This window comes from Phycodurus eques, chromosome 10, assembly GCF_024500275.1.
Source record: "Phycodurus eques isolate BA_2022a chromosome 10, UOR_Pequ_1.1, whole genome shotgun sequence".
NCBI lineage: Eukaryota > Metazoa > Chordata > Actinopteri > Syngnathiformes > Syngnathidae > Phycodurus > Phycodurus eques.
This window is the reverse complement of record NC_084534.1, coordinates 7,589,029-7,605,202: the sequence shown is the minus strand read 5'-3', so window position 1 is coordinate 7,605,202 and position 16,174 is coordinate 7,589,029. Positions and strand designations below refer to the sequence as shown.

At 43.2% G+C, this 16,174-nt stretch overlaps 1 protein-coding gene across 1 annotated transcript; it reads right to left on the bottom strand.

Moving 5' to 3' along the window:
* Nucleotides 1–1,326: 1,326 nt before the first annotated feature.
* Nucleotides 1,327–12,532, bottom strand: LOC133409161 (dysbindin-like). Its single transcript, XM_061688797.1, has 4 exons — nt 12,284–12,532; nt 2,079–2,231; nt 1,856–1,999; nt 1,327–1,778 (listed from the first exon to the last, which is right to left on the bottom strand). Exons 1-4 carry the CDS (start codon nt 12,324–12,326, stop codon nt 1,525–1,527), a joined length of 594 nt encoding a protein of 197 aa, XP_061544781.1. The 5' UTR covers nt 12,327–12,532; the 3' UTR covers nt 1,327–1,524.
* Between the last annotated feature and the right edge of the window lie 3,642 nt (nt 12,533–16,174).

The following is a 16,174-nucleotide window of genomic DNA, read 5'->3' as shown; positions in this document are numbered from 1 at the left end:
AGGACAACTTGGTGGAACCACTAGGCATTACAGCACAACATGGTGCAACCACTCAACATTACAGGACAAGGTCAAATGAATGTAGTCATGATTTTTTTTATATGATTTGGGCGATTCTGTACCAATCTTTGGCGGGCCGGATTGAAATGATCAACGGGCCGGATGTGGCCCGCGGGCGGTAGTTTGCCCACCCCTGACCTAGGGTGTTCAAACTGCGCAAACTAGCTTCAAGTGTCTGCTAATAAATTGCATCAAAAATGTCTGTTCAACACAAACAATGCATGGTTTAATCTCAAATACAAGGGGTGAATTGTTACAACTGACCCCGTAGTCTGGGTCAGCCTGTAAATACAGTACTGTACCTTCGGGTGAAATGTAACATTATGAAAGCCAGTGGCAATGACTAAAGATATTGAAGGCTTTCTTGTTCAAAACTTTTAAACACAATTGCAGTGGTTTTGCAGAATACAGGACTTAAACTACACTAACATCTGCATATTTATAGTAATAAAGCTGTACAAAGGTGCCACTGTGCACTAGCTACAACAATCAAACGGGTTTTTTTTTGTTTTTTTTGAGGGGCAAGCTTATTTTCCGTTTCCATCTTGACATGTCTGTCAGTAAATGTTTCCGTTTGTTTCCTCTTCCTTTTTGTTAGGGGAGTTTTTGTTGTCTGGCTTTTGATAAGGGTCGAACAACAGTTGGGCTAAAGTTTCTTCTGTCGAGATTGGCTTTATTAGTAGTTGGAGAAGTGGCTTGGTTCATAGCTGGAACAGAATCTTGGTAGCTAGCTAAAGTGGAGGCTCGTTCGGTAGTTGGAGCAGCAGCTTGGTTGGTAGTTGGTTAGTTTTTTTAACGTAGAAAAAGTGTGAAATTTTATTTTCTACTGTATGTTGATCTAAGATTTGTGCTCAATTTGTATATTTTTAATTTTTTTTTTTTTTTTTTTTTACACACGCAGGTTCACAAGACAACTATTTTCACAAAACATTCCTGTGCTTTAACATATAATGTGAACTATTATTTGCCATTGTATTGTGCAAGGGTCTGCGAAATGTTGTATCAGTACTATTTTTTCTCTAAATATTTTAAATAACACTTTGTGTCACACATTGGTTTTTTTTTGCTCTTCCTCTTTATTGCTCAACAAAGAACATGTTAGTGAAGTTAGCGAAAACAGAAAATCTTCATTGGAAGAAAAATGTGATACTCCTGAACATTTCATTAGTAGAATTAATCCCTATATTTTTCAGTTCTCAATTGCGTTAATGCTGTACAAAAATGAAGAAAATGTTTATCACACATGAAACATGAGAACAGTACGGGTGATATTTTATGACCGTATTTTGTTTACTGCAACGACACAGGTATAAATGAATGCCCACAGTCTATAATTCCTACCTCTCTAATCCACCCAAAACCCATCCTAAAACAATTAAACGCTAAGAGCAGTGATGTTTGTGGCGTAGAGATACAGTTCTTATTATGGCTGCAGGTGGCGGTCTGGTGAAGGGAGCCTACTTTCTACAGAGATGATGAGGTCAGACTTTTCTCCTCTCTTTCTTGTGGTGATGCTATTCTCTTGACGGTGTTGGTACATGTGACACAATCCTGTGACATGACTCCACAAGTGTCACCTAGATTGGCATTAGTAATATGGCTGTCAGAAGAAGAATTTGAAGTTGTGGACGACACGCGGGATTTGGAGTCAAAACCTTCAAGGACATGTCGAAGGAGTCCATTAGTGATGACTCCCTCAGGGTTGTTGTTGGCATTGACTGTAAATCAGGGGGAAAAAATGTTAGTGGTGGATTCGTGTTGTTTTAATATCACATTCTGCAACCCATTCTATTACCGGACATTGTGGAGTTCAGGACATTATCCTCTCCCCCAGAGCTCAAGAAGACATCCAAAACCTCCTGGTCAGAGATGTCAATCAGCTCCATCTGTTCCAGCATGTCCACATTCACTTCCATAGATGAGATGCTACCAATAGGTGCTACAAAGAGAGAAGAAGTCAAAAGTAACATCTGTGTGGGGAAAACAATTTTGAAAAAAATTCTACCCTTCCAGCTCACGTCTCGTGTAGTCTCTAATCGAAAGGTGTGCTGAGGACAGGTAGACGTCAACATCGTGTTGAAAGACTTCCTCAAAGAAACGCTGCCTCTCTCTTACTTTAAGTTGATGGGCTGTGTCCATATCTGGAATCCTCGGACCTCGCTCTGTCTCCGCTGGAAATACAGTATCAGACTTGAGTTTTGGCATGAGGTTATGTCTGTTAATATCTGAAAATTAATAGTAGGATAGACACAAGATAGGATGATACATCACACACACGGTTCATCACTCTGATGGCAAGCAACTAAATTGAGTGCTGAATGGGATGAAACAATGCTGGTGGACTCACAAAAAAAAAAGAGAAAAGATTTCAACAGAGATTTCAATTGATCGTTTCATAATTTTTCAAAACAATAGACACCAGGATGCTTTTGAGTAGCATAACGTGAGTGACTATACTGCTGACCTAAACTAATGTTCTTGTTGTGTTCGGGGTTGCGCAGTGAGACATTCCCCACAAGGTTGAGGGTTTTTTCTTTAAAAAATGAAAATGAATCTTAATTAATCCAGTGGAACCCGTGGGTGAGGAGAATAAATTGAGTGGATGTCCTAAATAATTGTACAGAGAAGATCACAAGACTGCCTCTCTGTTAGCAAACAATGCATTCTTCAAGGACGTGAACTGGGTCAATGATGCTTTCGAGCTTTTGTCTAAACTGAGTTTATTATGATGATTTTCTCAGTGTCAGGCAGAGTAGTTTCATAAATAAGTTGATTTTGGCGATAAGAAACATGAAAGATGTTAAAAGCCCCCAAAAGAAAATATTTTTAGTAACTTTATGTCGTATAGTCTACACAAATCAGATACATTCTCTATTATGTGTTCATAGTGTATAATATCTGCTGCAATGAGGATAACATCATAGTCACTGTTAATTTAAAATAAAGATGTGACCTAAATGCATCAATGAGTTTCCTTCTTCAGTGACACCTCAACCCAAATCTTCTATGAGTAGCATCCACTCGTGCCATGCTGCTTCTGTGTCATGTCTGCCACCACAGTGAATCTGACAGCGTGTCACTTCATTCATTCGCCTTTGATCAGATGAGAATGAAAATATTGTATTCTATAGCACTCTTCACTGTATGCTGAAGAAGATTGTTACATTTATATACTTCATGAAGCAGAGACAGAACACAGCCTGTTGACTTTAGTGTAGAGCATGAGAACTGTTTTGCTCATGAGCCTCATCAGTTGAAGTCTTTGACAGAACTGATATGTTCTCTCCGTCTGTCTACTTTGTTTAACCTAGTGTTAATCCCCAGCGTCTGGGTTTTTTTTTTTTTAGATAGATTCTCTGAATGTTTTTCTTCATTGAGTCCAGTTATAGTTTGCGGTCGTTCGCTCATTGAATATTTTATTAGGAGTGTAGCTCGTTGTTTTAGAATTTTTATTATGCTTATCCATTCTAGGAGTGGTATATGCAAATAGATTAATTTAGCAAGCGCAATGTGATTTAACAAACCTGAGACCAATTGCAATGGCTGATTACGCAACCTTACATGCCACATTTGAAAGGCAGGTGAAAACACCACCACTGTGTGCAACCATGACAAGGAGGCACAGTATAAAATGAGAGGCAACATGGAGAACAGATCTTTTCTGTTTCCATCCATCCATCAATTTTCTACCGCTTATCCGAAGTCGGGTCGCGGGGGCAGTAGCTTTAGCAGGGACGCCCTGACTTCCCTCTCCCCAGCCACTTCATCCAGGTCTTCCGGGGGGATCCCGAGGCATTCCCAGACCAGCCAAGAGACATAGTCTCTCCAGCGTGTCCTGGATCATCCGAATCAGATGCCCCAGCCACCTCATCTGGCTCCTCTCAATGTGGAGAAGCAGCGGCTCAACTCTGAGCTCCTCCTGGATGATCCAGCTTCTCACCCTATCGATAAGGGAGAGCCCGGACACCCTGCGGAGGAAACTCATTTTGGCCGCTTGTATCCGGGATCTTGTTCTTGTTCTTGTTCAAAAGGTGAGGGTTGGAATGTAGATCGACCGGTAAATTGAGAGCTTCGCCTTTCGGCTTAGCTCCTTCTTTACCACAACATACCAATAGAAAGTCCACATCACTGCAGACGCTGCACCAATCCGCCTCTCAATCTCTCATTCCATTCTTCCCTCACTCGTGAACAAGACCCCAAGATACTTGAACTCCTCCGCTTGGGGCAGGATCTCATCCCTGACCTGGAGAGGGCACACCACCCTTTTCCGACTGAGGATCATGGTCTAAGATTTGGAGGTGCTGATTCTCATCCCAGCCGCTTCACACTCGGCTGCGAACCGCTCCAGTGCGATTTGGAGATAACGGCTTGATGAAGCCAACAGAACCACATCATCTGCAAAAAGAAGAGATGCAATACTGAGGCACCCAAACCAGACCCCCTCTATGCCTCGGCTGCGCCGAGAAATGCTGTCCATAAAAGTTATGGACAGAATCGGTGACAAAGGGCAGCCTTGGCGGAGTCCAACCCTCACCAGAAAGGAGTCCGACTTACTGCTGACAATGCGGACTAAACTCTGACACCGGTCGTACAGGGACCGAACAGCCCGTATCAGGGGGTTCGGTACCCCATACTCCCTCCAACACAGGACTCCACGAGGGACATGGTCGAACACCTTCTCCAAGTGCACAAAACACATGTAGACTGGTTGGGCGAAGTCCCATGCACCCTCGAAGACCCCGCCGAGGGTGTAGAGCTGGTCCACTGTTCCACGGCCGGGACGAAAACCACACTGCTCCTCCTGATTCTGAGATTCGACTTTCCGACGGACCCTCCTCTCCAGCAACCCTGAATAGACCTTACCAGGGAGGCTGAGGAGTGTGATCCCCCTGTAGTTGGAACACACCCTCCGATCCCCTTTCTTAAAAAGGGGGACCACCACCCCAGGCTGCCAATCCAGAGGCACTGTCCCCGATGTCTACGCAATGTTGCAGAGGCGTGTCAACCAGGAAAGCCCCACAACATCCAGAGCCTTTAGGAACTCCGGGCGAATCTCATCCACCCCCTGGGCCTTGCCACCGAGGAGCTTTTTAACCTGACCTCAACCCCAGAGATAGGAGAGCCCCCCTCAGAAACCCCAGACTCTGCTTCCTCATGGGAGGGTGTGTCGAATTGAGGAGGTCTTCGAAGTATTCTCCCCACCGACTCACAACGTCCCGAGTCGAGGTCAGCAGCGCCCCATCCTCAAGTCCTCAATGGTGGGTAGGGGGGTACCGACAATCCTTTCAGCAGTTTTGATTGTCCGTTGCAGTCGGAGTTTGTCCTTTTTTTTTTTTTGTCCTTTTGGCCAAAGAGGAAAAGAACCATCCGGACTGTTATGGACGCAGTTCAAAAGCCAGCATCTGTGATGGTATGGGGCTGTGTTAGTGCCAATGGCATGGGTAACTTACACATCTGTGAAGGCACCATTAATGCTGAAAGGTACATACAGGTTTTGGAGAAACATATGATGCCATCCAAGCAACGTCTTTTTCATGGACGCCCCTGCTTATTTCAGGTAGGCAATGCCAACCCACATTCTGCACGTGTTACAACAGCGTGGCTTTCTAGTAAAAGAGTGCGTTTACTAGACTGGCCTGCCTGCAGTCCAGACCTGTCTCCCATTGAAAATGTGTGACGCATTACGAAGCGTAAAATACGACAACGGAGACCTCTGACTGTTGAACAGCTGACGCTGTACATCAAGCAAGATTGGGAAAGAATTCCACCTACAAAGCGTTAACAATTAGTGTCCTCAGTTCCCAAACGTTTATTGGATGTTGTTAAAAGAAAAGGTGATGTCACACCTAAATATAAATATGATATAATATAATTATGACCCTGTCCCAGCTTTTTGGAAAGTGTTGCAGCCATAAAATTGTAAGTTAATGATTATTTGCTAAAAACAATCAAGTTTATCCATTTGAACATTACATATCTTCTCTTTGTAGTGTATTCAATTCAATATAGGTTGAACATGATTTGCAAATCATCGTATTCTGTTTTTATTTATGTTTAACACAACGTCCCAACTTCATTGGAATTGGGTGCTGTATTTTATTTGTTGTTGCTATGACAGAGTATTGAATATAAATGTGATTTAAAGGTTAATAATTTCTCTTTTGATTCTGATCTCTGACAGAGGCTATTGTCTTCAATCTGCAGAGTGACGCAAAGAGGGCTTTAGTCTTATATATTTATCAGAATGATGAAGCCCAAGCTTTGTTTTGAAAGGAAGAATTAGAGTCATGTAGACAGGAGTTACAGAATGGGTCTCTTCAGTGGCACTTTAAGCCAAATGTCTGCTATCCAGGAGTCAGTTAACACTGACTTATTGCACCATGAACTCCTCTCATCTAAAGGCTGATGCCCATACAGATGCGTATCCTAATATTGATTTTGCTTCTCTTTTTTCCACTGAATCACAATGATCGCTTTTGTTTCCCCAACCTCAAACGATCTGGTTGACCTCTGACAGGAGCAGATCATGTGCAAAAGTCCTTTGTTTTTAAGAAAACCACAACATATGCCCGCAGCTCATGTGACCACATGTCTAGGCTGCTATAGTATATGCCAGACACAACATAGACATTCTTATATTTCGTGGGATTCTTAAATTTCACGGCAGAAGACGCCTGACGAGAGAGCGAGGGCTCAACCACTGTTTGGCTTTTAAGTACTTCAGTCTTATTAGTTTCACCTTTTGTCTCTGATAACTTCAATACTTTTTTCTTTCTCACAGGCTATTGTTTGTTTTAGTACCCATCCATCAGTCATTCTGTTTTCTATCATTCTCTGCTTCGTGTATTGGTGTTCCTTTTTTCCGATGTTTCTTCTGTGTCCTTTCTCTTCCCTCGGCATGTGCTTTGGGAGCTGAGAAAGAAAAGGTCATTGACAAGGGCTCAGGACCAGCTGGAAATGCGGAGTGACAGGAACAGGCAGAAGGATAGAATGCAGCAGCAGTGTGGGTCGGACTTGCCTGCGTGACATTCTGCCTTGTCACAAAAAGCTCGGACAAGCACTCCAAGGGGAAGCTTATTCAGAGCTGCATAAAAGCACAGCTTTAAGTGAAAGGAATTGACCGGACTGCTTTGACATGATGCAAGTTAGAGGAAACCACTCAAGGTGTGGCGGAGCGTGAATGAATCTAACCTCTTAGACTTTCATTTGACTTTCTCAGAGTAGATAGGTTCAAAACCTTGCTTGTTTTCATTCTAAGTGAAGGCAAATGATGAGGCATCATCAGGACACACAATAACTTGTGAAGAAAAAAAATGGAAATGCATAAAAGCATCATCCCCACGTGATAACAATAACATTATTAATTGCCCAGCTGTTTCAGTGACAACAACAGTTAGGTCACTCCACCACGTGCATCAGCCTTTTTCAAGGACAGGACCCTGAAGGTGCAGTTCACAAGCGGCAACTGCAGGAACAGCAGAGGCAACACATTGATCTGGAGGCTAAATGCAGTGATGTCAGGCCTCACTGTCACCCACGGGCTGCCATTAACTCCTCTCTGTGTCAAATGAATAAGTGAGATCACCGGCTGACTCCTCTGTGACAAGGAGAGGGAAGGTCAGGTAGGAAAACTGCCTCTAAGTGATCGACTCACTTCTGGTCCCCACTGTCAAGGTTCTGTAAATGGCATTTAAGAAAGCAACCTACATGGGAAACTTTATTTCCTCCCTAGTACTTTGCCAGGCATAAAAAAGAAAAGAGGAAAAAAAAGCTTTCGTTCTCGTATTTCAGATCCTCTAGATTCAATATTTTTTGTTGCATATACTGTCCTCAGTGGTGTGCCGTGCGGGCCTTGCAAGCCTTCTCTGCTGGCCTAAACACTATCATAAGCGCTGACCTACAATTACAACGTCATTCAATAATTCATTATTTTACTATTTTTATAATACATATCATTTACTGAAACATATATAATATTATATATAATAATATATGTTAATTTATTTCATTTTTGTCGTCATTTAATTATTATTTATTTTTGTCGTCATTTAATAGCATGTGTGCGCGTGCTTCACTCTGCTTCCGTACAGTGCTGTATGTATGTAGAAAAAGAAAAAGACTCGACTTTGTGGGGCTCGGTCAGCCAACATATTACTGTCTGGCTTGTTTTCAACCCGGAAAGGGATTTTGAGGCATTTTCAGAGCAGCATGTATGAGCTAACCCTAGCTTACACAGACAGCCAGGAGAAAAGAAAGGTCCGCTCCATCCCTGTCAGCATCTTCAGTGAGTCTGGTGTATTTTATTAAAGGTTTTGACGTTTTTGGCACGTTGTGAGATAAATATGGATTGTGAGCTCCTATATTGTAATTTATACACTACGTGGAGCACTTTTATATATTATTTATGCGACGTCATGGTGTGATTAAGAGGCAGGTCCCAAACGCACGCCACTGTCTGTACTATGTTATTTTCATCACTAAAGAAACACATCGAGGTGAAACTTGGCTTGATAATACTTTATTCCTATGATATTTTTAAGTTTAAGTTTATTTTATTCGGAATATAAGTGACAATAAAAGGCTTTCTATTCTGTCAAAACAATGTTAAACCAGCACCATTTAAGCAGCAAACAAAGCACTTCGGTTATCGCTCTTATTTTGAACCCCAAAATTGCGCAACTTCTGGTCAGTGGCGGACTCTACCTTGACGATTGCCCGGCAGCAGTTTCACTTAAACATCACATATATGCCCATATTACTTAAATTAGACTTCTAAAACAACATCACACAAATGCATACGAAATGAATACAAGTTTAAAGTACTCAAATGATCAAGATTAACATAAATGACTTTGTGGCCATGTCCAGTCTCACTGCAGACAGGAGATCATAGGTACCCTGCATAATGGCACGAAATGGCTGCGGAGGAGACAGTTGAGGAAGTGATGGGTTTGTATTATACATACATACTGTATATATCATATATTTTATTGCATCAAATCTGAACAAAATTGTTCCAAATCAAACACACCATCTCCCCATTAAGAGAGGTGGCACTCTAAAAACCCAGATCCTTGTAACCCAGTTTTTCCAGCCAAACAACGGCATTCGCGTTAGCCATCTACATATTTCCCAGCATCAAGTCCACGCTTACCTAGTACTGTTTGTAGGTCATTGTCTTGCCCTACTGGCCTCCGTAAACCCTGAAGCACCAGAGGATTTATCAGCTGACACATCCGTGGTTTTAGCTGTATTTCCAAATCCTCTTATCCAGATTGACATGTTAATTAAGGAACGCTGTGGTATGAGGGGCTTATTTCTATAAACAATCAGTTTTGTTGGTACGCCAATACAGTGTGCAGAATCTAATGAAACGTCATATATTAAGTGTTGCAGATTTATTGGTAAAGTTTGGTGTGCGGGTACGCAGATAATGACTTCAGAAACTTGAAATACGTTTGAAGGCTTCACAACAAAATTAAATTTTTCTCAATTTTGAGCTGTTTCGGTGCCATTGCACTGCATTAGACAAGCTCCTTAGTCACAGGGCACAGAGAGACAAAAGAACAGTCACACATCACTGAGTAGGAACTAAACACATACTGCCTGCACAAAGTCAAGCGAGTGAACAATTATACAATCAATAACTCATCTTCAACATTCACCCCTAAAAGTAAAACGCTACTCCCAAGAGTTACTGATGTGAGGGGTCATACAGTATTTGCTGCTAGGTTTAATTATGTAATTACACTTACAAATAGAGGGAGAGTTTTTATATCCTAGCTAGACAATACTTTTTTTTTAGGTCTTAAAATGATGAAGCCTTGACACGTTGCATCTTCCTTCTAAATCTTACCTGATTCGGTCCAAGTGGACTGAACAAGTTTTGGTTTCACAAGCATTTGGGCAGTGACAACAGTCCAAATTTGTGTCATTTGTTAAAATGACGGCAACGGTTTTTAGGATGTTGCCTTGTGATTAACATGGAGACTTTCAGTTGAACTTTTTTTTTTATTCCAGTTAAACATAGGGCATTAGCAACTGTTGTGGGGTATAAAGGTAAAATCATAAAAACTCAGTATCAGTGTTCAAATACTTCTGGGCATAACTAAGTATGATTACAGCGAATATAAGGTATTATAAGGTAAGGTACAGATGAAAATGTATGGGGGCCGACCATTAGGCCTGACATTCCTCGAATCATTACCCTTGTAAATTAACATGTAAATGTGTAACTATAGGCGGCACGGTGGACGACTGGTTAGAGCGTCAGCCTCACAGTTGTGAGGACCCGGGTTCAATCCCCGGCCCCAACTGTGTGGAGTTTGCATGTTCTCCCCGTGTCTGCGTGGGTTTTCTCCGGGCACTCCGGTTTCCTCCCACATCCCAAAAACATGCATTAATTGGAGACTCTAAATTACCCGTAGGTGTGACTGTGAGTGCAAATGGTTGTTTGTTTATATGTGTGTTCAAATGAACCAGTTTATGAAAGTTGAAACATGTATTTATTGATTTTGTTTTAACAAATCACATCCCAGTGCATTTTGACAAAGAATAATATAGTGACTAGACTATACTGTAGTCAAATCAGATGACAAAAATTTGACAAAACTGTCGTTTGATCATCACAAAAAATCAATTAGCTCGCCTTTGTAGAATTTTCATTTGAGTCACGGGCTCTTGTGAATAAGCGCTGCTGTGCTATCAAAACCGCTTCCAGTGGCTTCAGTTTTTCAGCGCGTTTGTTCGCCGTTAGCTTGTCGTAGTTAGCATGTTTCGTCTGGTAATACATCTTAATATTAAATTCTTTGAAAACAGCCACAGTCTCTTGGCAAATTAGGCAGACACAGTTGTTTCGTATGTCAGTGAAAAAATCCACTGGTCCTGGACATGGCGGCCCTCGTTGTCAATTTTCCTCTTTTTAGTTTCAGTTGCCATTTTAGAAATGGGCTAAAAACATACCACAGGGGTCACGCGACGAGAGTGCGGCCACAGGTCTACTGCCACCCTCTGGTGAAATATAAAACGACTTTTTTTTTTGTATGTGTGTATGGTTTACTGTGGTAAACTGCGCTGGCGGGCCACATATTTTATGACATGACTCGGCAGGCCGGAGGAAATTTGGACACGGGCTGGATTTGGCCCGAGGGCCGGACTTTGGGCATGCCTGCTGTAAAGTATTTCAGCTTAAGCCAATCTCCCCCTGACAGAGTGAAACATGTTTACAACAGCTGACAAGAACCTCATTCTGCAACATGCCGATGTGCCCCTCTTGTGTTCCCCCAGTAATCAAGGCACAGACAGATGACGTAGAGAAGCTCGGAGCAGAGCAACAGATGGTCGACAGCTCACTCGAGTGACGGCTTGATCCTTTATCGCCTTGTCTAATTGCACAAGTTTACTCTCAGGTCCAGTATGTGTAAGTCCTCTCAGAGGTGGCATGTTTGAGGAACAAAACCACTGCACTCTGACGGCATCCCATAATCCTATTAGAAATAAGAGGTCATGCAGGGAGCTGTCTGTGTGTGAATGTGTTCAAGGGAGCATGTAGTTCTAGTTCCTGCACCAGTGATGACCAGTATGACCTATTCAGATGGAATTAGTGAACATTATTCAGGCTGATGATTCAACATGCCTGTCTGATTTTGGCTGCGAGTGCACTCTTCATTGCAGTTACTTCAAGCAGCGTCAACGCAGCTATTCAACGCTGCGGATGAGCTGTCACACCACCTCACACATTATGTCTGTCTGCCACACCCCCTCGATACATACGCACACAGTCGCGCATTTCTCCATTTTTGAGGCCACACATGGGCACACACACACACACATTATGCAGCCCTGAATCAAATCAGATTTTGTCATAAGTATATAAAACTCACAGTCATGCCCAGAAAAGCTCCCTTGTACTGTAGCCCATTAACTAAATATGTTAAGTTACAACCAGCTAAGTAATGTTATTCTGTTGGATGGATCTCAGAAATCTGGAGAAAAAAAAAAAAAACTGTGGACTTTTTGTACTGACTGTATAGACTGATATACTAACATTCGCCCATGCACAGAAGTTGTTATTCACTCCTCTGTCTTGCGTACAATCACTCCTTTACTCCATAACAATGAAAAACACGATCTCCCCTCAAGGAATCCTGACCCATCTAAGACTTACAACGTCCGCAGAAGAATTGAGCCCTCCCAAAACTGAGGAGTTAAAACAATGACTTACAAGGAAGGTGTTTGCTGTGAAGGTTGCCTGATGAGGAGTTCATGTTGTTGTTGTTATTGTTGTCGATGATGATGATGTCGATGACGATGTCTTAGTACCGTGAGCGTTCCACAGAGAGCCCGTCAATCATCTCCCACCTCCTCCGCATCCCAGAGGAATTGATGTCAACTGCCTCAGTGTAATCCTTTCCCTTTTTACCTTTAGTGGACTATGAGCCCCTTGGATGGGGTAGGAAACAAGTTAGGGGCTTTGTGAAGTCGATCAGCTGACCAATGACAGGAAGGAGGGAGGAGCTGAGAGAGTGGAAGGGATTGACAAGAGGGATTTTATGTAATGAAGTGGAAAATACCAGAGAGAGACTTAAGAGTTATTATTGTATTCCAAAACACCCACTTCTACCTTCTCTTTCTTCTTTCTTCTTTTTTTCTCTCTATATCTCTCTATACCCTCAAGCTCAACTGAAAGACACTAATGCACTTTGCATGTAATGGCAATTTCAGGTTTTATGTTCATGAAGCTTTTTGTTCTTTCCAAATTGCAATGCTATGAAATTAAGTTGTTTTTATTAAATATTGTGGCACTGTTCTAAATTAAATTAAAACAAAAATTGTGTTTATATAATGGTAGGAATACACATAAAGAATGAAACGTTGTGTGCGTGTGTGTGTGTGTGTGTTTGTGTGCATGTGTGTGTGTGTGTGTGTGTGTGTGTGTGCGTGTGCGTGCCTGTGTTTGCGTGTGTGTGTGTGTATGTCTGTTTCCTGTCTGAGCCGTCACCTTATCGTGGTGGCGGGGTTTGTGTGACCCGATCGTAGGAGATAAGTTGTCCGGGGCTTGATGCCCTTGATAGGATCACCCATGGCAAACAGATCCTCGGTAAGGGACCAGACAAAGTATGGTTCATAGACCCCTTATGATGATAAGTATGAATAGACCTAGGTTTCCCTTGCCTGGATGCGGTTGCCATGGTCCCCCTCTGGAGCCAGGGCCTGGAGGTGGGGCTCCAAAGCGAGCACCGGGTGGCTGCGCCTGCACCCATGGGGCCTGGCCGGGCACAGCCTGACAAGGCAACGAGGGTCCCCCTTCCCATGGGCTCACCACCTGTGGGAGGGGCCAAAGGCATCAGGTGCGTAGTGAGCTGGGTGGCCGCCGAAGGCGGGGTCCTTAGCGCTCTGATCCCCGGCTACAGAAGCTGGGTCTCAGGACGTTGAATGTCATCTCTCTGGCAGGAAAAGAGCACGAGCTGGTGTTGAGAAGTTCTGACTAGATATAGTCGGGCTCACCTCCACACACAGCTTGAGCTCCAGTACCAGTGCTCCTGAGAGGGGTTGGACTCTCCTCCACTCTGGAGTTGCCCATGGTGAGAGGCGCCAAGCAGGTGTGGACATACTCATTGCGCCCCGACTTGGTGCCTGTACGTTGGGATTTATTCCAGTGGACAAAAGGGTAGCCTCCCTCCCACCTCCTTCAGGTGGAGGGACGGGTCCTTAATTCCACGCTCACATGGTCAATGACAGTGAGACCTGGAGGGGAGGGATTAGAAGGAACAGCACCTCAACCAGAACCCGAGTGGTGTTCTGTTATTGGACTTCTGTGCTCATCATGGATTGTCCATAACAAACACTATGTTCAAGCATAAGGCTGTCCATGTGTGCACTTGGCACCAGGACACCCTAGGCCGCAGTTCGATGATCAACTTTGTGGTCATGTCATCGAAATTGCGGCCGCATGTGTTGGACTCTCGGGTGAAGAGAGGGGCGGAGCTGTCAACCGATCATCACCTGGTGATGAATTGGCTCTGTTGGTGGGGGAAGATACCAATTAGACCTGGCAGAGCCAAACATATTGTGAGGGTCTGTTGGGAACGTCTAGCAGAGTCCCCTGGTTCTTCTATCTCTGGGGTTGAGGTCACCAAGGTGGTTAAAATGCTCATCAGAGGCAGGGCCCCGGGAATAGATGAGATCCGCCCGGAGTTCCTAAAGGCTCTGTATGGACTGTTCTGGCTGACAGGCCTCTGCAACATCGCGAACAGTGCCTCTGGATTGGCTGACTGGGGTGGTGGTCCCCCTTTTAAAGAAGGGGGACTGGCGGGTGGTTTTCCAACTATAGGGGGTCACACTCCTCACCCTCCCTGGCAAGGTCTATTCAGGAGTTCTGGAGAGGAGGGTCCGTCAGGAAGTTGGAACTCAGATTCAGGAGGAGCAGTGTGCTTTTCATCCTGACCGCGGAACAGTGGACCAGCTCTATACCCTCAGCAGTGTTTTGTGGAGTTCGACCGTGTCCCTCAGGAAGTCCTGTGGTGGGTGCTCCGGGAGTATGAGGTACCGGACTCCCTGATATGGGCTGTTCAGTCCGTGTACGACCGGTCTGAGAATTTGGTCCACATTGCCGGCAGTAAGTCAGATTCGTTTCGAGTAAAAGGTGGACGCATGGCTGCCCTCTGTCACCGATTCTGTTCATTACAAGGACAGAATTCCTAGGCACAGCCGGCGTGTTTCGGGGGTTTGGTTAGATGACATGATGAAAATAGCTCCCAGCAGTCATATTATTTACTCCTTATTATTATTTAAATAATAATAATAAAATACATTTGTGCAACTACAATATATACTGTGGCTGCATTGGAGCAAGCCTTTTAAAGAAATTAAATTGAATATTTATGAATCTAAAATTCATAAATTTGTACGAGTCAATTTCTTTTTCAAATCTTGATTGTGCTTCATATTATAATAACAGTGACCAAAATGCATAAAGGTATAAAACAATACGTATTACTTCAAACCATTCTGTAAAATTACGATTACAATACACTTAGGCAATAAAAAAACTGATATCAGAAAGTTCGTGTTACATATATATGTACTGCATACATTCATACTTTTTTATCTACTTTTTTTTTGCATAAAATTGCACAATGACTGCATTTGAACCAAATGTTCCAAAGAACTCATAAATGTTATTTAATACTTTTTATATAGTGAGTGAATTCCAAAGGAGTACTCCAAAAAAGAACAATAACACCCCCTTGTGAATACCTTTGCAAGCTGCAATACTCATCCATCCATCCATTTTCTTATAGCACTTGTCCTCATTTGGGTTACCGGTGACCTCGAGCCTATCTAAGATGGCTTTGGAAGAGGCGGCGTACACCATGGACTGGTCACCAGTACAGTGCCTATTGTATGTATGTACAGACAGACAGCCATTCACACTCACATTGACACCTATGGACAATTGAAAGTTAGTTAAACTATCATGTGTGTTTTTACGAATGTGAAAGATAAAGGGTGAAAACCCGCAATTTATTGCCAAGTATGCTAGTCTGACCTCAACTGTGACCTCTATTGTCAAGTTCCCTAAAGCCATGCATTTAAAAGCCACCATGCCTCATTATCCCAGCGGGAAGGAAGAAGACCCCTGAGTGTGTAGGAATTGTCATTGTCATTGTGATGAAACGTAATCTTTTAAAGTTTAAATGAGATCTTTAATATTAAGGTACCTTGTGTAAAACATCTGGATTGCATTGCTCAACTGTCCTTCCGTAGTTGTAACACTGTCATTATTCAGTGAATCTTATTACATTTTCAATCTTCAGTGAGATTGAGCAGGTTTAGGGATGTTGGGGATGGATTCTTCCCCCCCCCACATTCTTCAAAGGTGAAGAACAACAGCCTGCTTTGAAGAAGAATCATATTTTATTGTCATGAACATGCATGCATGCATGCATGCATGCACACGAAATTTGTTCTCTGCATTTAACCCATCACAGTGAACACATACACATGTTAGTGGAACACACACGAGCAGGGGGCAGCTGAAGCGCCCGGGGAGCATTTCGGGGTATCAGTGTCTTGCTCAAGGACACCACAGCCGTGAGTCCGGGGGATGTTG